General features: G+C 45.2%; 1 protein-coding gene across 1 annotated transcript; it reads right to left on the reverse strand.

The window, feature by feature from the left end:
• Positions 1-2,060: 2,060 nt before the first annotated feature.
• On the reverse strand, positions 2,061-23,150 carry HSPB2 (heat shock protein family B (small) member 2). The gene is made up of 2 exons (XM_083161553.1): positions 23,090-23,150; positions 2,061-2,500 (listed from the first exon to the last, which is right to left on the reverse strand). Exons 1-2 carry the CDS (start codon positions 23,148-23,150, stop codon positions 2,061-2,063), a joined length of 501 nt encoding a protein of 166 aa, XP_083017679.1.
• Between the last annotated feature and the right edge of the window lie 1,225 nt (positions 23,151-24,375).

Consider the following 24,375-nt stretch of genomic DNA (forward strand, 5'->3'; position numbering starts at 1 on the left):
AGTCTGTGCGTAACCCCAACCCTTCCACAACTCTGCAAAAGAAACAGGCTGATTGATGCCGGAGCTGACGTCACACTCCTTACCTGAAAATGTCTGGGCACACCTGCGTTTTCTCAGACTCTCCCAGATAACGTCCGGTTACCACCCCTAACAGACCCGTCAATCAATCAGCTTGCGATTAACAAAATTGCAGAATGTTGTCGTGTGACGTCATGCATGCATACTGTGATCCGTACGCATCATTCGATAATTGATTCTCATGTTATTTTACATCACCGCAATCAATTCTAAATAGCCCCTATTGTTCTCCTTTTGTGTCTTGTTTTTAGCTCCTCAGCCAATAAGTGTATGCACCTTGGCCCTGCTATACTGAGAGTAATAGTTGCTTTAGCATGAGACACCTCTATCTGTCAGTGTACAGGTGAAACAGTCAACATTATTTTGTGTCGACAGGTCGCAAGGTCGACATGTTTTTTTTCAGGTTTTTGACCCGACATGTGCCGACAGGCGGTATTTCATGCCCTACCATCCACAAGGGGGTGGTGGAAGAATAAAATAGTGTGCAGAGCGCAGCGAGGCACCGTGCCCGAAGCATTGCGAGCAAAGCAAGCGATGCGAGGGGCTGCGGTTCACTTCCAACTTTGTCCATGTCGACCGTGTCGACATTCGGGTAAAAAAACAGTGAAAAAAAACATGTCGACCTCGCAACCTGTCGACATGTTGACTGTTTCACCTGTACATTCTAAATGTCGGCATTTTGACCTTGTCGGGGTTTTAAATGTCGGGATTTTGTCCATGTTGGGATTTTAAATGTCGGGATTTTGACCGTCTGGATTTCATACCGAATCCAAGGAGGGTACGCCACACACAAAAAAGTGCTTTATTTATTCATTCATTTATTTATTTATAACTCACTTACTGTTTCTCAAAATACAAATACACACAGAAATAAACCAAAAAGATACAAGAAATCTTACAATTTTTGTTGTTGTTGTTGATTGTTTTTTAATGAAAGTGGAACTCAAAAAAATTGTGTATACCTCCCAACATGACCGATTCAAAGCAGTTAGTAAGATCTTCTGTACTTGTTGTTGTAGAAAAGACACTGATACGTGTCAGAGTTTATTCATGGTTTGTGTCTTACGAGTAGTTCATATAAGTGGCCATGAGAAACCTTATTTAAAATAGAAGTAGCCCTATGGATCATTGTGCTTTATAACCAACGATGGGGAATGCCACAGAAATGTAACAGCTGCATTATGTGGGTTTGGTGAAATCAGGGAGATTCCTAGATTTTTTCAGGGAGATAGGGAGATTGCTACTATTTAAGGGAGTCTCCTGTAAAATTCAGAAGAGTAGGCAACTATGATACAGACCTCTATACCCATGTAAAAAAAATAGATGTAACTGTGTATCTTTAAATATACAGGTCGGGTCTCCCTTATCCGTGTGTTCCAAAAACCAAAATATTCTGAAAACCGTGTTTTTCTGCATATTTCGGGGGGTTTTGTTTTGTTTTCCGTCCTGCCCCTTTTTTCATACTTACCTCGTCCCCCGATGTCCACATCGGCCTCCGGGATCCTCTTCAGCGGCATCTCCGGTCCCAGGGGTGCATTGCGCGAGTGCACTGACGCGCCGGTGATGTCACAGCGCGCACTCGCGCAATGCACCCCTGGGACAGGAGATGGCATTGAAGTGGATCCTGAAGGCCACCGTGGACACCGGGGAATACTGTGGACATTGGGGCATCAGGGCACCATCAGGGGCACCAGGTAAGTATGGAAAGAAAAATATATTCCAAAATCCCAAAAAATGCCTTCTCCAAAATAATTGTGGTCCCGAGCATTTCGATGAAGGGATACTCAACCTGTATATGGCTTACTTGAAAACTGAGCTGTGAAAGGCTGAAAAGATGATCAGGCTTGCTATGGTGACATGTAACTATTGGAGAATACAAATCAGATGTTATTACAGATACACTTCAAAGCAGAACGACTTTATTTGATCAACTTGGCTGAAGAACAAGGAAAGGTCATATTTAGCACATACACCTCACATCGTTATGCATGTAGCGTAGCCGACGTACTCTCTCCAGATTCTGGCGACTTGTTTATTTCTATATTCACTATATTTATAACTTCCTTTAGGTCTAGTCCTTTTTTTGGAGCTTTAACACTCAGGATCCCATCATGAGACAATGAAGCTTTCACCAGAAGAGGGTCTACATCCAGGGGTAGAACGTATGTCCTAGTAAAGGTCCTAGTGATGAAGCCATGCCTATCAATTTTCTGCGGATGCTGGGCAGTGACCTCTAGCAGGTTGTCAATAGTACGGACACCGATCTCATCAGGAAGAAAGTGGCTCACATCCAGGAAGACCTGGAACGTCTGCTCATCGCAACTGATCTCAGAGTAACCTCTGTCATCAGATTTGTTCCTCCTGGGTCTGACGTAATAGCCATGATACAACGTGGGGCAGAGGAGATCCTCTGGTGCTATACCTGCGGATGAAGAAGGAAGAGAAAGTGTATTTAGAGTCAGATAATATATATTAAAAGAAATTATGTGTTCGGACAGCCACGAATTTGCAGCAGCTAGCAATCAGTTAAGCCGCCGCCCCCCCACTCCAGTGAAATCCTGCCTTTTGCCTTAATGTGCTCGCTGTACGGATAGATGTGTACGGCTGCACATCCATTTGCAATGGAGGGAAAATGTCCAAAACCCATCATAACATCTAACATCTAGCTAAGCATCAAATGATTTTTACACTGAGCAAAAGTTATTACAGGACTGTAACTAGGGGTGTGCAAGCGGTGCTGGTGTACAGAGTGCAGGGCTCTGCCAACAAAAATGTACAATGGCACCAGGATGTGGTTACTAGCATTGTGCCTGCAGACAATATTGCTACTGCAGAGCCAGCCAGTGTTGGCCTGGGACATAGAGGGGCCACCGGGAAATTAAGTGATTCGCTCCCTTGTTTATGGGTGTGGCTAAACTTTAAAGTGGGTGTGCCCAGCTGCCCCAGAGGTTGATCTTACCCTTAGATAGTGCAAAATCAATGGATATATATATATATATTAGGGCGGAGTGATAAATTTGAAATTGAGAAATTCAAAATCGGCTAGTGTGGAAAAGTTGTGACTTGACCTGAATAAGAAGTCACCAGGGCCAGGATCACGGCTGCCGGCAGGGATCGACAGCCGTGATCCTAGATTGAATACCCCCCAATATCGTCTGTTCCGGCAAGACGCCTAAAGTTTCGCTTTTTAGATGAAAATAACGAAACGTATGAAGAAGCTCCAATCTAGTTAAAATTATGTCAGGACGCCTCAGAATGGTTCATTAATATACTGTAGCATAGTAAAAGAGAGTACGAGCTTGTCCTAGTGCAAAGTTACTGGCTTTGGCGGGAAAAAAAAATCCCTGATAACTGACCTGTTTTCATGGTCACAATCGTGAATATTGTGTAGTTTCACCTGAAAGTTGATGGGTTTTTTTTGTTTGGAGAGGATGCTCTTTACTTGAAGTGACCAAGAAAAAAAACTTGGGGCAAAAAATCAGGGTAAATCCCTTTTGTTTGCCCTTAATAGAATAGTGTGCCCCTGTCTCTTCTAATGTCCAACAAACTCTTTACTGAATGCTACAGTAAGTTCAGTAAACAATGCATTACACTCTGTTCTTTAAGTGCAGTATTTTAAACACTTCTGTTTATTGTCTTTACTTGTGGCAGTTTATTTTAAACATGAATTGCTCTGAAAAAAAGTTTTGCATCCCCTATGCTGGGAACATGGGGGTTTATTCTGGTTCGGGCGGCTGGGCCGTAAGCGTACGTTCCGGGTTTTTTTTCATCTGCGCATGCGTACCTTCCGCAATGCGCAGGCGCGGCGACTCCACAACGCTTACGGGCGGGTCTTTCCGTGCGAAAAAACCTGTCCGCAAGAGTACGGTCATTGTGGGCGGCATATGGGCGTGTTGAGGGGAGCGGCCGAAATAATGAGGGAAACTGGGCGTAAACATGGGCTTACACGGGGGTGTGCACAAAAAATGTACGGTGCTACTACCGCTCGATCGGCGAAAGCACCGTGCATTTCGGACACAAAACAGGCGCCCGCCACCGCCACCTCCAGACCACCCCTACAGATACCGCATGAGAGCGGACGCCTGGGTCTGCTAATTAACGCTGATTACTGGTCAAACACATACACCTGAATGTAATAAGCAATGCTGCAGCCTATTAAGTCCAAACCATTATTTCACTACCTGCAAGCCACACACAGCACTCAAACACATTGTAAGCTTATCTTTCTACACTTCTCTACATGTAAAGGTTGGTTTCATTTTAGCTAAGATTCATTTTAAGACCTGCTTATATATGTCAAGGTAGTTAGTTTATAACCATTTACACACATTCAGTAAGTGTTTTCATATACTTTAAACAGCAGCACACTCAATCTACACAAGTCGACATGTCTCAACCTTTTCACTCAAACATCGTTTTTTTAATTATGATAAAAATACATAAACCACATCTAACAGCTACAAGGATGTTTCAGCAATGTTTTAAGGCCATGGCCACTATTTAGTTAAAATTTATTTTTATTAGGCTGTTTATTAAGGTAGACAATTGAGGTAATAGAAAACAATAATTGATGAACAATTAGAATAATTAATTTAACCCCTTCCCGACATATGACGTACATTTACGTCATATGTCGGTTGCGGGGGAATCAAGCCAGCTCACGGAGTGAGCTGGCTTGAAAGAGAGCAGGTAATGGCTGTATATTACAGCCAGGTACCTGCTCTCACGGCCACGAGCGGCGAGTTCGCCGATCGTGGCCGTTTAACCCTTTAAGCACCGCGGGCAAAGCGCCCGCAGTGCTTAAATAGCTGATCAGAGGGGGGGCGCCCCCCTCCGGCGCCGATCGGGGCCCCCCGCGGCGAGATCGGAGGCTGCCGATCGGTTGCCATGGCAGCCAGGGGTCTAATGTAGACCCCTGTGCTGGCCGTGTCAGCATACCTATTACATCCTGCCTGAGGCAGGATGTAATAGGAAGTGCTGAAAATCACTATGTTCAGCCATAGAGCTCTATGGCTGAACCTAGTACAGGCGATCGCGCCCCCTAGTGGTCAAGTACACTAGGGGGCCTTGTAGTAAAAGTAAAAAAAAAAAAAAAAATAAGTTTAAAAATAAAAAAAAAAAAAAAAAATATTAAAAGTTCAAATCACCCCCCTTTTCCCATTTCACAAATAAAAATAAATAAAAAATAAAAAAATAAACATATTTGGTATTGCCGCGTTCCTAAAAGTCCGATCTATTAAAATATTACATTAGTTATCCCGCACGGTTAAAGGCGTAAACGGAAAATAATTCCCAACGCCAAAACTACGTTTTTTGGTCGCATCGCCTACCCAAAAAAAAATAACTAAAAGAGATCAGAAAGTCGCCCATATCCCATAATGGTATTAATTAAAAAGTACACTTCAGCCCGCAAAAAATGAGCCCTCACCCAGGTCCGTAGGTGAAAAAATAAAAAAGTTATAAGCCGCAGAACATGGCGACGCGACGCAAATTAGAAAAACCGTAAAAGTTTCTATTTTTTTTTTAGTGGTAAAACATAACGAAAACTATATAAGTTTGGTATCACCGGAATCGTAACGACCCATAGAATAAAGATAACCCATCATTTTAAACGAACTATGAACTCCAAAAAAAACGTAACCAGCGCAAAATTGTGGAATTGCGTTTTTTTTCTTTTTTACCCCACATTGAATTATTTCCTGATTCCCCAGAATATTATACGGTATAGTAAATGGTACCATTAAAAAGTACAACTTGTCCCGCAAAAAAAAAGCCCTCATGTGTCTATATAGCCGGAAAATTAAAAAAGTTACGCTTATTTGAACGCGAGGAGGAAAAAAAAAAAAAAATTAACAAAAAAGGCCTCGTCGGGAAGGGGTTAATTGGCTTAATCATAGTTGAAAGGCTAGATTAGCAGGGCCATATATGTGAAGGGTATGCCAGTGTGCACGGACGTATGCTAACTCTCACGATCGGTGACATACGCTGAGTTTTCCATTGAAAACAGGCGAGACCCATCCGTACAAGGTGGCGAACGCTCAGATAGCCTTAAGATGTCGGTGTGAAAACGGATGAAAGACGTCCGTATACGGTGGCGTACGCTATTTTGTACGCCAGTTATCGGTGTCTAGGAGGATATCCGTCCGTGTACGGTGGAGTACGCTCAAGTGTACGCCACTCCCCTTTGTCGGTGTTTGTGGCCGTCCGTATGCGGATGTTTTGTGGGTGGACTTTCACTCACCGTCCGCGTACGGGAAACGTACGGTGATACGGAACGTACATACGTTTGGCCGTCTGAACCAGAATAAGGCCCTTGATTGGGCTGCATTACATCATATAATTATGCAAAAGATTAGCCAACATACAGTAGTAACAGTTAAATCTGTTAAAGTGCATTATGCTGTAATAAACAAATAGAAAAATAAAATCAAGAACATTGATTAAAATAACAGGTTTTAAAGATGTTGCACATACAGTATTGTCTTCTTATTTTTTTTGGGATGCAGTTAATTTGCCGGCGGTCGGGATCCCGGCGGTCGGAATCCCGACACTGGAATCCCGACCGCCGAAATCCCGAAACTTTCTCCCTCCGTGGGTGTCCACGACACCCATAGAGGGAGAATAAAATAGCGTGCCGAGCGTAGCGAGGCACCGGGCCCGCTGCGTGGCGAGCGCAGCGAGCCCGCAAGGGGGGGCGACCCATGTCCCCCCCTTGTCGGGATTTCGGCGGTCGGGATTCCAGTGTCGGGATTCCGACCGCCGGGATCCCGACCGCTGGCAAATCGTATCGGATCCTTTTTTTTATGTTGTGTTTTGAATTCATTTTTATACAAACCACTTGTGATTGATGTCCATTGTTATTAGTCTGTTAAATTGTGTCAGAAAGCACATAAAAAGGAAATAAAGTATTGTTGATCAATCCTGCCTAGTTAATAACACAGTGATTGTCATATACTGTATGTACTGCTGGACACCACTGATGAATAATGCCCCTTTCCCACTGAAGGTCTAAAACGGTAAATTGCCGATTTTTCAGCGCAATTTACCGTTTAAGGCTGCAGTGGGAAAGTGCCAGAGTTGAAATACCGGTTAAAGATAACCGGTATTTCAACCTGTTTTAAAAGCAGAGTCCTACACGGTTAACTACCGTTTTTGAGGCAGTGGGAATGCCTCTGAAACGGTATTTAGTTAAAAATAAAATCGGCGTGGGGTCCCACCCCCACTGCCGTAACCAGCACCAGGCTGAAAGAGCCGGGGCTGGCATTAAAAAATCAGGAAACCCGACAAATAGGGCTTCGCTGATTTTTTAAAACCAGCCCCAGGCTCAAAATGAGTAGGGGTCCCCCGTATTTTAAGAACCAGCCCCAGGCACAACCAGCCAGCAGGGTAATGCCACAGCCGGGGGACACTTATTATATAAGGTCCCGCGGCCAAAGCATTAACCCTACCGACCAGTCAGCCTGGCCAGGGGTCCTGGGGGAGTGGGGACCCCCCCGATAAAGGGGTCCCCCCCTCCAGGACTTACCTGACCAGGCTGAAGCCTGGTGCTGTCCCCGGTGGCCCTGTGCGGTGGCCACCGGGCTGATCATTGTGTAAAAAAATAGATGAAAAAACCTATTGTTTTAAACTGTGGAACTATGAGTCCCAGCAAGCCTCCCCCGCAAGCTGGGACTTGGAGAACCACAAGTCCCAGCCTGCGGGGCATTAAAGGGCCCGCTGGGTCTTGTAGCTCCACAGTAAAAAAAATAGATAAATAAATACACACTGAGACATTATAAAAATAAAAGTTTAAAACATACATTACACAAACACACTGATACTTACCTATCTTGAGCCCGTAGGTAGGTCCCAGGGTCCGGTGGCTTGGTTCCGGGGCCTTGGTTCCGGGGCTGGTCCGGGTCCGGGGCTCCAGGGCTGAAGAGTCCGGGGTCCTGGATCCATAGTAATCCAAAGGGGTACCTGGGGAAGGAAATCCTACTCACCTGCTCCTGTGGCGACCACCCCGACATCTTCACTTCAAGACGCGCTGCTCCCGGCTGCTGGTACCCGCTCTGCTCCGCTGTATACTAGAGACGCAGAGATCCTTCTTCCTCGGCGTCTCTGCTCAGAATGATTTCTGGCCAATCAGGAGCCGACTTTCTCGGCTCCTGATTGGCCAGAATTCATTCTGAGCAGAGACGCAGAGGAAGAAGGATCTCTGCGTTTTCTAGTATACAGCGGAGCAGAGCGGGTACCAGCAGCTGGGAGCAGCGCGTCTTGAAGTGAAGATGCCGGGGTGGACGCCAGAGGACAGGTGAGTAGGATTTCTTTCTCCAGGTACCCCTTTGGATTACTACGGATCCAGGACCCCGGACTCTTCAGCCCTGGAGCCCTGGACCCGGACCAGCCCCAGAACCAAGGCCCCGGAACCAAGGCACCGGACCGGACCCTGGGACCTACCAACTAAGGGCTCAAGATAGGTAAGTATCAGTGTGTTTGTGTAATGTATGTATTAAACTTTTATTTTTATAATGTGTCAGTGTGTATTTATTTATCTATTTTTTTTACTGTGGAACTACAAGACCCAGCGGGCCCTTTAATGCCCCGCAGGCTGGGACTTGTGGTTCTCCAAGTCCCAGCTTTCGGGGGCGGCTTGCTGGGACTCATAGTTCCACAGTTTAAAACAATAAGTTTTTCATCTATTTTTTTACACAATGATCAGCCCGGTGGCCACCGCACAGGGCCACCGGGGACAGCACCAGGCTTCAGCCTGGTCAGGTAAGTCCTGGAGGGGGGGACCCCTTTATTGGGGGGGTCCCCACTTCCCCAGGGCCCCTGGCCAGGCTGACTGGTCGGTAGGGATGAATGCTTTGGCCGGGGGGGGACTTGTATAAAAAGTCTCCCCCTCGGCTGTGGCATTACCCTGCTGGTTGTGCCTGGGGCTGGTTCTTACAATACGGGGGACCCCTACTAATTTTGTCCCCCGTATTTTTGGAACCAGCCCCGGACCTGGAGCTGGTTGTTAAAAACTCCTATTTGTCGGGTTCCCTGATTTTTAATTACCGGCCCGGCTCTTTCAGCCTGGTGCTGGTTACAGCTGTGGGGGGGACCCCACGCTGTTTTTTTTTTCTCACTGGCAGCTCCAGCTTCTCAGTAGACCTGTAATACTCTTGTATTCCATGAGTGTCTCTCCCCCCAGTGCCAAATTGCCCACCTTGCTCTTCTGGCACATGCTCCCAGCATAGGGGATGCAAAACTGTTTTTCAATTCATATTTAAAATAAACTGCCACAATTAAAGACAAGGAAATTGTGAAAGGTGTTCAAATAAAATTGCACAGATAAAACACCAGTGCAGCTTAAATACACAAAGAACTTTCACCTAAAGCCCCCAGTAGACAAAGATAAAAAATATATTGGTACTGTACCCCACTACACTGACGCCTGTGTACTGTACCCCACTACACTGACTGACAGCCTGCCTAACACACGACCAGTACAATATATAAGTATATAACCCAGCACAAACCCCTCTGCACTTCACAAACCCCTGTACAAACCCCTCTGCACAGCACAAACCCCTCTGCACAGCACTAACGCCCTCTGTAATGCACTAACCCCTCTGCATAGCACTAACCCCTCTGCACAGCACTAACCCCCTCTGTACTGCACAAAGTAAGTAACCTCTCTGCACAGCACAAACCCCTCTGCACTGCACAACACCCCTCTGTACTGCACAACACCCCTCTGCACTGCACACCACCCCTCTGTACAGCACAAACCCCTCTGCGCTGCACAACACCCCTCTGCACAGCACAAACCCCTCTGTACTGCACAAAGTAAGTAACCTCTCTGCACAGCACAAACCCCTCTGTACTGCACAACACCCCCTCTGCACGGCACAACACCCCTCTGCGCTGCACAACACCCCTCTGCGCTGCACAACACCCCTCTGCACAGCACAAACCCCTCTGCACAGCACAAACCCCTCTGTACTGCACAAACCCCTCTGGACTACACAACACCCCTCTGCACAGCACAAACCCCTCTGCGCTGCACAAGCACGGCACCCCTCTACACTGCACTGCACTACTCTGCACAACACCCCTCTGCAAGCACAACACCCCTCTGCACAACGCCCAGACCCCTGAACTGCAGAGCTGTGCGCAGCTTGTGGAAGCGTGACTGTGAAATGGCACCGAATTCTCGGGACACGGAGCCTTTATAGACTCTCGCAAGAATCCAACGCCAGATTGCCTCATTTGCGTCGTGCACGGGTTTCCGAACAAAGCTAGAAACTCGCAGGCCATCAAGCCGGCTGTGTTTGTGGAATCCATACCGCTCATCTCAAATATTTGCATGGCAGCTACGTACGGCCACCAAACTCGGATGGCATTAGATTTGGCCCCTTCTCTGAATGAGGCCCTGTGTCTGTCTATTGTTGTGACTGAAATAATAGATCACATTTTATGACAGAAATCTACATGAAGTCTACAGTTGGATACGCTGATGCCATTACAGGATACAGACAGGGGGCTGCTCCCATGTCAGTTGTGGTCCGTGTGTGATATATTTAAAGAATGCAAAGTCATCTGATCGAAATGTCACTGCCCTAACGCTGCCCATGCCAGCAGACAATCAGATACAGAGCAGCTGGGTAGCTATTTATACCCTCTCTGTGGGAGCAGTTACCAGGTAAAAACGATATTAGTTTTCCATATAATAAAATACCTTACAGGAAAGTCATATGAAATCATGGATCCTATCACAAAGAAACTCAATTTAAATGTTTTATTATTATTATTATTATTATTATTAATAATAATAATAATATGGGGCCACAAGGGGTCTCCAGCGCCCAATTATAGAGTATATAAACCAATAGCAAAGCAAAACAGTGACTTAAGGGGCATACAAAGATTTTGCTGCACAGCGGTCTGTCTTCTCACCAGAGAACACTGGCCCTGAGCTCACTAGATTTATTCAGCATGCTGGATATTAAGCGCTAAGCGATAGCGTTGCATGTGAACTATCGCTATGGCCCTTATACATGAAGCCATAAGGGCATTTTCTAAGCGATCTAGTGAGATCACTAGATCACCCCGTGTGTAGGCCCCATTACAGTTGAACACAATAGAGGACTGGGTATATAACCATAGCTGCATCAGCAGAGGACACTGGGATTAGTACTAGGGTGACAGAAAACTGCAGGACTTGGTGCCATCAAAGATGGTTAAGTAAGAGGAGGAAAAGCATGTGAGGGAAGAGGGCCCTGCTCGTGAGAGCCTAGATTAATCTATGCTGACACATTGGGACATCCATCATCCAGTACTGGGGATAATAATGTTACCATTGCAGGGTCTGTCACATTGGTGTGATACTTATTTATCTGGCAGATCATACAGTGTGACAATTGCTTGCGGTACTTCCTTATGTTTGACACGCTGATGCATATGGGGGCAGAGTGGGGGCGTTCACAGAAAGCTGTTGGACGCAGACTTCCTGTATATTGCTGACCAGGGCCGGATAAAGGGCCTTGTGGACCGGGAACGCAAAACAGGGCCGGTGCTAGGGTGTCTGGCGCCCTACTGCAAACCATACATTTTGCGCCCTTTCACATTGCCATTGCAACAAGCTGCAGCCCGATTGTGGGAGTGTATGCAACATGCGATCCAATGGAGGATCTCGGGTGCATGTACATGTATGCATACACCATCTCAGTGCTGTGTCTGCAAAATGTTGCAGGCACTAAAGGTGTCCATACACGCTGTGAGAATCGCATATGTTATGGGCTAGATCGCATCGCACGGCATACATGCAATGTGTGTGCGATGCGATCCGAAAGCAGTACAAAAAGTATGTGCAGCACTCGTGTCTGAGGGGGAAAGGAGGGGAGAGAAGGAGGAGATGGAAAAAGAGGGGAGGAGATAGAGGGGGCGGAGTGTTGAGGACTGGCAGTAGCACTGGCACAGCACACTGAGAAGAGGGAAGGAAGGGGAGGGAATGGGATCATTCGTCAGACTGCATTTAGGTCTACAGTCATTAGGTCTACCCCACTAGGTCGACTGGCAGGAAGGTCGACCTGACTTAAGGTCGACATGGGCCAAGGTCGACATGACTTAAGGTCGAATTTGCATAAAGGTCGACATGAGGAAGGTCGACTGGTCATAAGGTCGACATGGGTTTTTCACTGTTTTTTTTTATCCGAATGTCGACACAGTCGACATGGACACAGTTGGCAATGAGAATCGGACCCTCGCATCGCTCGCTTCGCTCGCAATGCTTCGGGCACGGTGCCTCGCTGCGCTCGGCACACTATTTTATTCTCCCACCACGCCCTAGTGGATGGTAGGGCATGAAATACCGCCTGTCGGCACATGTCGGCTCAAAAAACAGTGAAAAACCCATGTCGACCTTATGACCAGTCGACCTTCCTCATGTCGACCTTTATGCAAATTCGACCTTAAGTCATGTCGACCTTGGCCCATGTCGACCTTAAGTCAGGTCGACCTTCCTGCCAGTCGACCTAGTGGGGTAGACCTAATGACTGTAGACCTAAGTTCATTCTAATAGATGACCGCATCCCGAAGGGGAGGCGTCATTTGTTTGACAGCTGACAGGCGCAGGGAGCAATGGGTAGGGGGCGGATCCGGACATGTCATCCAGGCATTCACAGACAGCGCTACATGCCTCAGCGCAAGTGTCCATGAGGAAGAGGGGGCAGGTCGCAGGAGGAGGACAGTGTGTGCGCGGTGCAGGGAGCTGCTCAGCTTCTCCATACTGCCGCCCGCTGTCAGACAGTCGCTGCGGGTGGCGTGCAGGAGGCAGTGACAGTGAGGGCTGAGGCAGCTGTAGCAGAGCAGGTAGGGAGACAGCGCCTTTTCAGCATGGCGCCTCCCTGCGTTGCAGGAGCTGCTGAGTGGGTAGCGCCGGCCCTGACGCAAAATATTCAAGGGCCTGTTATGAGAAATGCAGGAGGTGAGGTCAATGCCATGTAGGCATGTAGAACCATACACTGTATATAAACCCCAGTGTCTCCCTACACATATAACAGTACACACAGTGCAACAGAAATGCAGGAGGTGAGGTCAATGCCATGTAGGCATGTAGAACGCATAAACTATGTATAAACCCCAGTGTCTCACTACACATATATAACAGTACAATAGAAATGCAATTGTAATACTTATGATTTATGGCCAAGCATGTGGCCTTGTGGTGATAATCATGCTGCCATCATGATGGGACTATTTTTATGCACAGGCCTGGAGCTGCAGCTCCATCTGCCCCATTGCTAATGCATGCCTCCCGACTGTCCCGCTTTTCATAGGACTGTCCAGTTTTTTGGGGGGACAGTGTCCCACGGCAAGGGGGGGGGCAGTTGGGAGTTTCCCCTGTCACCCGTGAATAGACGCATGCGCACTGCGTCTATTCCTGCAGTCACAGGGGCTGGGGGCATGGCTAGCAGCTCACAGAGCCACTAGCCATGCCCCCACAGCGGCGAAAATGGGGCGTGGCCTTGCGGAGGGTCACGAGTATAGGCCATGCCCCCTTGCCGCTATGCCACGCCCCCCAAATTGACACAGTCATTACTAATAGCCAAGCATGCAGGCACTCTTTATCCGATTTATGCATACAGCATTCTGCTTAAAATTCATAGCAAAACCTGATCTATTTCCCTGAAATGGGAGTGATAATGCGGACAAAAAAGGACATGGAATTGGCTAAATATTGTTATATGTCCAGATAATACAATATACAATATAAAGTAAGGCCTTACATGGGGACTGATAATTTAATCTATTTGTTATAAAAAAATATATATAAGAAACTCAGGATTGATATTGTTGGTGTGAGCTATCGAGCGGCGACTCTTATCTGGGTGCAGGAGGGCATCTGTCTGTGACCACGCTGCCGGCCGGATCCCGGGAACTGTACAATGCAGTTCACAGAACAGTCTGTTCCTGGATTTCCTTCCCAGTGGTGGCTCCAGCATAGTCTAAAATTTAAATAGGGGACCAACACCAACTGCCAGTGAGTCTCGGATGGCCATGTCTGTCAGCATTTGGGGTGGCAGTTGGTATGGTTCACCTATTTGACTTTGAGACTCAGCTCCATCTCTGCAGCTGCCACTGGCAAGGAAATCCAGGAACAGAGTATGATGTACCTTACGGAATGGGTCCGTGGGGCAGATGTATTAAGCCTTAACAAGAGATAAATGCAATTGTGATAGGGAGAGATAAACGTCCAGCCAATCACCTGCTAACTGCCATGTTACAGGCTGTGTTTGAAAAAGTCAGTAAGGAGCTGATTGGCTGGACGTTTATCTCTCGTATCACACTTGTATTTACCTCTTGTTAAGGCTTAATCCATCTGCCCCATTATTCCTTATCTCCTTATCTCTATCCTCTTCCGATGTAGAGTTGTCCCAGAATAGTCCTGATTTCCGAGTTTATGACCCAGGCGTCCTATTGCATAGGTACAGCTCTTGGGAAAGATGAGGGATCCTTCAGATGTCCATGAGTCATTTTGGTGAGAAGCCCAGAAGTTACCCTTTCCAAAGTCTGATGTTTATAGGATATTGCAGCCCCACAGAATTCTATGGGAACGCTATGCTGGAGATGTGCAGCAGATCTTTGTTATACATATAGGGAAGCAGATATACTGTATGACTGCATATATTACATGGATACATGCACATATGGAGAAATTCCTAGGTGGGAATGTTGTCTGTAGCAGTACAAATGAGCCAATCAGCATAGACTGGATAATGGCATTAGGTAATACCATTTATAAATTGGTGCATTGCTATTATGACGTCTAGATTAAAAATATTGTTTTATTTAAATTGAGTAATATTTTGTTGATTTTTAAAAAAACAAAAAAACTTTATTCAATAAAATGTAAATATAAGAATCTCACAAAGAAAGCAGTTATATCATCGTAATATCTAATTTACAATAACAATAACAATTTTCCCTTTTATTTACTCACTTTCCCATATCTGTTAATAGCAGAAGTTGAAAGTCATATATAAGGCCCATACACACTTGACAATTTTGAGCTGAAAATCACTCAAAACAGCCGTTTTGAGCGATTTTCTGCTCAAAAATGCCTAGTGTGTATGGCCCAGAGATTGCCCACTAGCGATGATGCGCGCTCCCGCATCATCGCTAGGCGATGATGGATGGTTTTTTATCCATCATTGCCATGTGTGTACGCCTGCCGGGCTGAAAGATTAACCACTTAACCAAATTAACCGCCCCGCTGCCCCCCGCCCCGCCGCCCCCTCGCCTGTCATACTTACGCACCCTGCGCTCATCATCAGACTCCCTCTGGCCGACCGGCTGCTGCTGCTGCTGCTGCTCCCCGGCCAGGCTAAACACCCGGCTCGCACCGTCCCCCGCCCAACACGGAGCAGACAGCACAGCAGTGCTGTCTGCCCAGCTAAACACACTGACCACCAATGTTTAAATATTTCTGCCCACTGCCACCAATGCATTAATTTAAATGCAGCAAATATTATTATTATTATTAATATTATATAAATATATATAAATATATATATATTATAATATATATAGCTTTGTGGAAGGCGGCACTCGGAAATAACGACAATAGGCTCCTTGGGCAACCAAGGAGCCTATTGTCGTTATTTCCGAGTGCCGCCTTCCACAAATCTGCATATTCATTCCCAGCATACTGCTGCAAGCATCCAGGAGGGCACCGGACTTTGTTTGCATCATTCAAGATTGTTTCTTTTGCACTATTCTGAGTGCCGCCCTATCCCTCTGCATATATATATATTAGAAAATATAATATATTATATATATATATATATTTATATTATAATATATATATATATATACACATATATATATTATAATATAATATATATATATTATAATATATATATATATATAGATATATATTATATGGCCACTTAGCGCCCCAGGCAGGGGGGGGGGGCTCCAGCACTACTCGCTCCACTGGGGAAGGGGGTGTGATGCGGGCGCCGATTTTTATCCTGAATAACCCACATAGTGAGATACTGACACAAAGAATGTAAAGGAGTGTGGCGAATAGAATACTGTGATGTCATTCATACTGAATTGTATATAATAATAATAGGCTGATCTAGATACCAGCAGTGTTAGGATTAAAGATCAATTCACTGGCGGTGACATTAAGGGGCTTATTCTGATTCACTCGGAAAGGTACAATCACTCTCTAATGGACAAAACCATGTGCAATGCAGGTGGGGCAGATGTAACATGTGCAGAGAGAGTTAGATTTGGGTGGGGTTTGTACACCAAACTGATATCTATATTGCAGTGTAAAAATAAAGCAAACAGTATTTACCCTGCACAGAAACAATAAAACACCCAAATCTAATGCTGCTTTCACACTGCAAAACCTGCTTTGACCCGGTTTTTTAAACGTTTCTTTAAACCGGGTCAGAGCAGGTTTTACCCCTTTCATACTGCATGTTTTAAACGGTATATTATTGGTTAATTACCGTTTTTGTCCCTTTCACATTGAACCCGTTTTAAAAGGTACAAAAACTGTAATTCAGTAATATACCCCCCTTCCCTGGTACCTGGCAGCTCGCAGCAGTCCGGGCAGCGAGCAGTGTGCGGCAGCTAATATGCCCGCCCTTCATGATATTATAGGTGCATTTTTAACAGGCAAGCAATGTGGTCATATTGTATATAAAGTCACAAGCCGTCTACTCGCCTCCTGTCAGCGGCAGCAATGCTCATTTGGGCAGTGTGCGGTGGGGGTCCGTTTGGCAAATGCGAAGTAATCGGCGGGGGTCCCTGCAGTAGATGGGAACTAGAGCTACTAGTTCCCACCCGCTGCAGGGAGGGACCCCTTGGCATGAGTATAAAAATCTGCTGACTCAGAGATTAACAAAATCATAACCGGTGATAATGTTCATTTATAAACTGTGTGGATATTAAAATATACACAAAAAATATTTAAGTGTAAAAAACACAGATATTATAAAATCAATTTCCGCACAGCAAAAAATATAGATCCAATGAAATGAACTAATCACTGCTGGGCAGCACTCATTAAAGGATATATTTGAATAAAGATACACACCAGTGATTGATGCAAATAAATAAATTCCCTGTATAACAAAATTCACAGAACATACTAATAAAACAGAGGAGTTATGTCAGTGGTGGCCAACCCGTGGCTCTTGAGCCTCATGCGGCTCTCCCCCTTGTAAAGTGTGGCTCCTGCTCCCACTGCTGCCCGCCGCCCACCGTCCGTCCCAGTCCCCCCTGCTACCGGTTCCCTGAATCCCTTCTCCTTCTGAGGGGAGGAGAGTGTGCATCGCGCATCTCTCCTACCCCTTACTGTGCATTCTTGTGACTGGGCCATCCGCCAATCAGAGCTCGCGGGCCAGCAGCCAATCAGGAGCCGGCCAGCGAGCTTTGATTGGTGGACGGCCCAGTCACAGGGAAGTGAGGGGGAAGGAGACCCGCGGTGTGCTGTGCTCTCCTCCCCTCGGTGACATCACAGGACTGCAGGGGGACGCCAGACTGTCCTCTCCCCGCCCGGCAGCAGCAGCAACAACGGTGAGTGCTGCTGCTGGGAAATTTTCACTGTTGGGGCATAGCAGTTTGTGGCACTGTGGGGGCATAGCAGTTTGTGGCACTTTGGGGGCATACCAGCTTTTTGGCACTGTGGGGGCATACCTGGCACCGTGTGGGGGGCATATGTGTATCTGGCACTATTGGGGGGCATATGTATATATGGCACTGCACTATTGGAGGCATATTTGTATCACACCCACCCAAGGGGTCAAAATAGACTACGCCCCTTTTTTTGGCACATGCGCCTTCGGCGCGCGCATGATGTCGGCTCTTTAGCTTGACTACCGATATTTTTCGGCTCTTTACCTCTAACCGGTTGGCCACCCCTGAGTTATGTGATTGAATCATCTGAGCGTATCGAGGCACCAAGCCTGAAGCATGGCGTGTGTAGCGAGCAGTGCACTTTAACCTGTGTCCATGTCGACATTGTGTCGACGTCCTGGTGAGAAAAAAAAAACAGAGAAAAAACCCCATGTCAACCTTTTGCCTGTCGACCTAAACCATGTCGACCTAATGACCCTGTTGACCTACCCTGCATGTTGACCAAGACACATCGACCTAAATGCATGTCGACCTAATGTGTCGACCTAATGACTGTCTAACACCCAGATTTAAAATGGACAGGTTAACTGTCAGATGTCTTGTATCCTGCAGTCTAAAGAGCCGTTCACACTGCATAAAAATGGCTCTGAACCGTGCTTTTTACCTGTTTGCAAATACCGGTTATTTGTAACCGGTAAATGCAGACTGGTGCTTTCACACTGCAGTTCTAACCGTTTTAAAAGGCTAAAAAATCAGCAATATACTGGTTAAGAGCTGCAGTGTGAAAGGGGTATAACTCTGTATTTTCCCTATATTGGAGGTTCCTGGGATTTAAGGGGTTATTTTGATTCACTCTTTCTGACAAATTCCTTCTTAGATGGACAAAACCATGTGCACTGCAGGTGGGGCAGATGTAACTTGTGCAGAGAATTAGATTTGGGTGGGGTTTTACTTCAAAGTGAGATCTATATTGCAGTGCAAAAATAAAGCAGCCAGTATTTACCCTGCACAGAAACAAAATAACTCACCCAAATCTAACTCTCTCTGCACATTTTACATCTGCCCCCCTGCAGTGCACATGGTTTTGTCCATCTAAGAAGGTACTTGTCAGAAAGAGTGAACCAAAATATCCCCCTTAATTTGGATAGTAGGTAGTTTCTTTGTATCAAGGAATTACTATATATTCTTTGATTTATTCCTTTAGATAACTTTTTGGAATTCAGCCCCTGATTTGTACATTTATTAGGCTTGATACATTTATTTGAGACAAGACTGTTACTTTGTATACATTTACTTCTGTTATATATCAGTTTACAAGGGCGTGGATCAGTTGGTTATCAGTTCCTTGACATTCTTTGTGTCAGTATCTCACTATATTTATGTGTGTAATGTATGTAATTGATTTTAACCCTTGCAAATGTCACGGTGGCAAAGAGGAATATCACCTGAGATCCTATATATTAAAAGATCCCAGGTACCCCTTCCTTTTTCCTTTTAGAACAAAATATTAATAAAAGGTTAAGTTTTAAACATGTTTTCTGGTGTGTATCCACAGTGCAAATTCTTCCCTTTCTCTCTTCCATATTGTACTCCATTTGCCCAGATAACACCCCCGCCGACTAATAACTATAATAGGCAGCCTGAACAGGTCCCAGAAATTAAGAAGGGACCAAAACTGCTTGTGTGCGAATCTGAACTTCCTTTTTTCTCCCCCACTTCTCCGTCTTTATTGTGGTAGATGTATGAAGAAGTGATAAGGTAGGAGAAGTGATGAAGTGCCTGGTACTTTATCACCGGCCAATCAGCTCCTGACTGTTAAGTAACAGGCTGGGTTTAAAAAGAGACAGGTAGTAGCTGATTAGCCGGTGATAAAGTACCAGGTATTTTATCACTTCTCCTCCCTTATCACTGCTTCATACATCGACCCCTGTGTGTGGAATAACAAAATGATCTTTCTGAACAGTTAAACTAACAGTTGAACAAACATTGAACAACATTAAGAAAGGTAAATTTGACAAAACTAATCTATAATCTCTTTCCAAGATTTTGCAGCACAAATTTGTTCTCAAAATGGGCAAAACCATGTGCACTGCAGGTGGGGCAGATGGACCATGTGCAGAGAGAGTTAGATTTTGGTGAGTTATTTTGTTACTGTGCAGGGTAAATACTGGCTGCATTATTTTTACACTGCAATATAGATATCCGTTTCAACACACTCCACCCAAATTTAACTCTCTCTGTACAAGTTACATCTGCCCCACCTGCAGTGCACATGGTTTTGCCCATTTTGAGAACAAATTTGTACTGCGATCAGATCTGAATAAGGGCCTATGTTCATCAAACTATTATTACTTCTCTCATTACATGGGGTTCTCATTAAATTTTACACATCCTACAACTTACATTCATGAGCTTTTTACTCACTTGTCCAAAAGTACTCTGACATTAACAAACAGCCATTGCAATACACACGCACAAACATCCACTAACAATTATCTAACTTTTCTGCTTTTATTAGCTGGAGACATTCCACCAAATCCAACCAGTTTCCACACTCACACTCTGCTGTTTCAAAACCACATAGAAATCCATCTAACCCAGTGGTAGCCAACTCCAGACCTCGAGCATACCTACCAACTTGACCCTCTCCAGGAGGGACACAATGCTCTGCTCCTGGACTTCCCTCCTAATGTATGATTACCTTCATCTGCTTTGAACTAGTTAATTTATTAGAAAGGTTTTCCACCACAGGTGATGACAATCACCAGGGAAGTGCAGGAGCAGAGCAATGTGTCCCTCCTGGAGAGGGTAACGTTGGGAGGTATGCCTCGAGAGCTACCAACATTTCACATTTTCCATATAACCTAGCTGCTGCACAGGTGCACTCATTACTCGCTGACACTTTTTCAAAGATCCACAGGTGGAGCTAATTACTTCTCTTGTGATTCTGTGAGGAGATCTGGAAAACATTAACTGTTGGTAGGTCTCGAGGACTGAAGTTGGCTACCCCTGATCTAACCTCATAACATAAAATTTCTCCCATCACCCTCCAAATCGCTAAAATGTGCCCTACTGAATGCATGCTCTGTTTGTAACAAATTAACCTCAATCCACGACCTCTTCATCTCTGACAACTTTAACATCCTGGCTTTATTGGGTGACCAACTCATCCCTTTAATCCGGGACACATATTAATTACACAGGTTCTGTGGCAGTTTAAAACCAGGTGAAATGGAGTCTTGAGGTGCGGCAGTTTAAAACCAGGTGAAAGCCAGCCGCAGAACCTGTGTAATTAATATGTGTCCCGGATTAAAGGGATGAGTTGGTCACCCTATGGCTTTAACACATGGTTGCCTACCTGACCCTCTCCTTCAGGGAGAAAATGCTCTGTTCCTGGACTTCACTGGTAACGTAGGATTGCCATCACCTGTGGTTAACACCTTTCTTATCAATTACCTAGCTCCCCACAGGTGATGGCAATCATACATTACCAGGGAAGTCCAGGAACAGAGCATTTTGGATAACACAATAAGACACAACCACCCTTGCAGCACTGTCACACGGTGGTCTCCACTTCACTCACACCTCCAGGCCTGGTAATAGTAAAGGAGGTGGGGTTGGAATATTACTGTCCCAGTTGTGCACATACATAGTCCTACCACTGGTTCCATCACTCACATTCACATAATTAGAAGTTTACTCTATTAGTATTGTCACTCTCTTCTCTCTGCGTGTTGCTGCTATCTATTGCCCACCTAGGCTTCCCAAACAACAATTTCTGGAAGATTTTGCTGCCAGGCTCCCACACTTCTTATCTTCTGACATCTCCACCAGCAACAAATGTGCTCACCAATTTATACATTTACTTCTCCTGAGACTGCTGTATCCCACCTAAACCAGACTTTAGAGAGAGCCCATGACACTGTACACTGATAGTCCCCACCAGCCACTATCAGTGTACAAGAACTTGCTTCCTACTTCAAGGACAAGATTGAGAAAATCCGAGATGAAATGGTAAGCTCTAACCCATCCAGTGACCTGTTCTGCTCTGATTTACCCTCTGGAAGCCTGTCTTCATTTGATCCGACAAGTGAAGGTGAAGTAACACTACTCTTCTCCTCCTACTCCACTACCTCCACGTCCTATCTCTCAGCTTCCATGCACCTCTAAGCTACTTGAGAGACTTGTCTACACTCGCCTCACACACTTTCTTAACTCTCACAACTCATTCGACCCACTTTAGTCAAGATTTCGGTTGCAACATTCCACAGGGACAGCACTGACCAAGGTAGTTAATGATTTGGCCACTGCTAAATCTAAAGGCCATTACTCACTCCTTATTCTTTTAGTTCTCTCTGCTGCCTTTAATATGGTTGACCACTGTCTTCTCATATAAACACTACAATCCCTAGGTCTTCAGAACACAGCCCTTTCTTGATTCTCTTCCTATCTAATCGTTCTTTCACTGTTCGCTTCACTGATTACACCTCCTCTTCCCTACCTCTATCAGTTGGAGTACCACAAGGCTCAGTCTTAGGTCCTCTGCTTTTCTCAATCTATACCTCATCTCTTGGTAAACGAATCAACTCCTTTGGTTTTTAGTATAATTTGTATAATTTAGTATAAATCTATCTTACACAGGACACTGCAAAAACTCTAATCCATGTACTCCTTATCTCCTGCATTTACTATTGCAATAGTCTCCTTACCGGTCTTCCCAAGAAAAGACTCTCACCGCTACAATCCATTTTGAATACAGCTGCTAGGCTGATCTTCCTTGCAAGACGCTCATCATCTGTCCCTCCATTGGTTGCCCATATTCTACCGCATTCAATATAAAATACTTCTACTCACATATAAAGTTATTAACCAAGCTACACCAACATATATCTCTTCACTTATCTCGAAATATCTCCTATCTCGATCTCTCGGTTCTTCACAAGATCTGCGTCTCTCATCCACACTCATTACCAGATCTCATTCACAATTGCAGGACTTTCATTGGGCAGCACCCTCCCTATAAAATGCCCTCCCATGAACCATAAGACTCTACTAGCCTCCAAACTGTTAAGCGTTCCCTGAAAACTCACCACTTCAGGCAAGCCTATCGAATTCCTGAAGCGCCCACAGAACCTTCAAAAGTTTTCATTCTAATTACATCCCATCAGGACCAGTGTTCTTTATAAATTGCTGGGGCTGCTATACTATAGATAGTGTATATCCTTGTATATTCTTCCTTTCTCCCTATAGATTGTAAGCCTACGAGCAGGGCCCTCCCTCCTCTATGTCACCTAGTTTGTCTTATCACTGAATCCAATTGTAAAGTGCAACGGAATCTGCTGCGCTATATAAGTAACTGTAAATAAATATTGATGTCACTTACCTTCTCCAAAGTTCTGATCAAATATCTTCGTTGGGTTAGCAAACTCATATTCTGCAGTCATGGGGTAGGCGTGGGGCACTGACCTGTCCTCCATGACTTGATAGTGTGATACTTCGAGGAATAAGTTGTCTCCTCAAAGTGATGTGGCAGAATCTGCTGGGAAGGCTTTATCGGTGGAAAGCTAATGGGGCGGGGGTGCTATGAGACAGTATAGCCCAAAATAGTCCTACAGTAAATACTTGGGATTAAGGCTATTTTAGCAAGAAGATAAAGGATTTGTTTTTGTAAGGCACAAATAGAATCATTAGCCCTGTCCCAAGGAATCATATTCACTTGCTGCTTATCAAAAATAAAATAGCAGGACAACATTGTTTCTTCTAAATCCAGCATTGGATACATAGGAGTCCTGTTTAACCCCTCAGTTGTATATTAGTCATATACTAACCAATCAGGGGTTACTTTCATTGTCTAAATATAAAACTAATTGAAAGCATAGTGATCACCGGTTGCAGCTTTGTCCTGCTCCCGGCCAAGGCATCTCCCGCTCCCCTCCCCCTGCCCCCGGCCACAGATCTGGCTCCAGGCAGTGGCACCTCTAACCCCCACCACCTCTATCCCAGTGTATACAAAAAAGACAAAAAATATATAGTTGATACACGACCCCTCTACCGTCTGATCGTTTCACTCAATCGTTCTGTGTGTGGGCATGATCAGGGATGTTCTGGATTTCAAGGGAAATTGGATAGACATCAGATTGGACAGTTCTGTGTTCAAACTTATGATCTTATAGAAACAACATATTCTATCATTGGACAGAATGAAAATGTATTATTCTGCAGTTTTCCATGAATACATGCATTGTATTGATGTACAGTATGCAAACATTTTCCTCCCTGCAGGTAATTTGCTACACGGACTGTACTGTACTTCCGTTAATGGTTGGAAAAAGGTTTGCCATGAAATTGCAGTTCTGACACTTGGCAACCAATCAGAACACTTGAAATACTAGAATGGCTGCTTGATAAAACCAGAATATGCTAGTGTCTCCCTAGGACACAATGTATCCTCTGTTACACGTGCCTGTCTACTTCTGACGCCATGACGCTTTCATGTGGACAAACAGCCAACTGTCACATGAACAGTGTAGACTTCTGCACTCATTGATTAAAGTAACAGTTGCAGAACAGAGTGCAGATGAACTTGATTATCCTTAAGGTCATCGTAATGAGGAGTGTTGGGCTAAACTGTTCTGGTAATGTACTGTGTTTGTGCAATGTAATGTATGT

This window comes from Crinia signifera, chromosome 19 (genome assembly GCF_055691185.1).
Source record: "Crinia signifera chromosome 19, ASM5569118v1, whole genome shotgun sequence".
Lineage (NCBI taxonomy): Eukaryota > Metazoa > Chordata > Amphibia > Anura > Myobatrachidae > Crinia > Crinia signifera.

Excerpts from the sequence above, each read along its gene's own strand:
- HSPB2 (XM_083161553.1), bottom strand. The coding sequence starts at position 23,150 with ATGACTGCAGAATATGAGTTTGCTAACCCAACGAAGATATTTGATCAG. Across the intron at positions 2,501-23,089 it reads TGATCAGAACTTTGGAGAAG|GTATAGCACCAGAGGATCTC; the intron begins GTAAGTGACATC and ends CTTCATCCGCAG.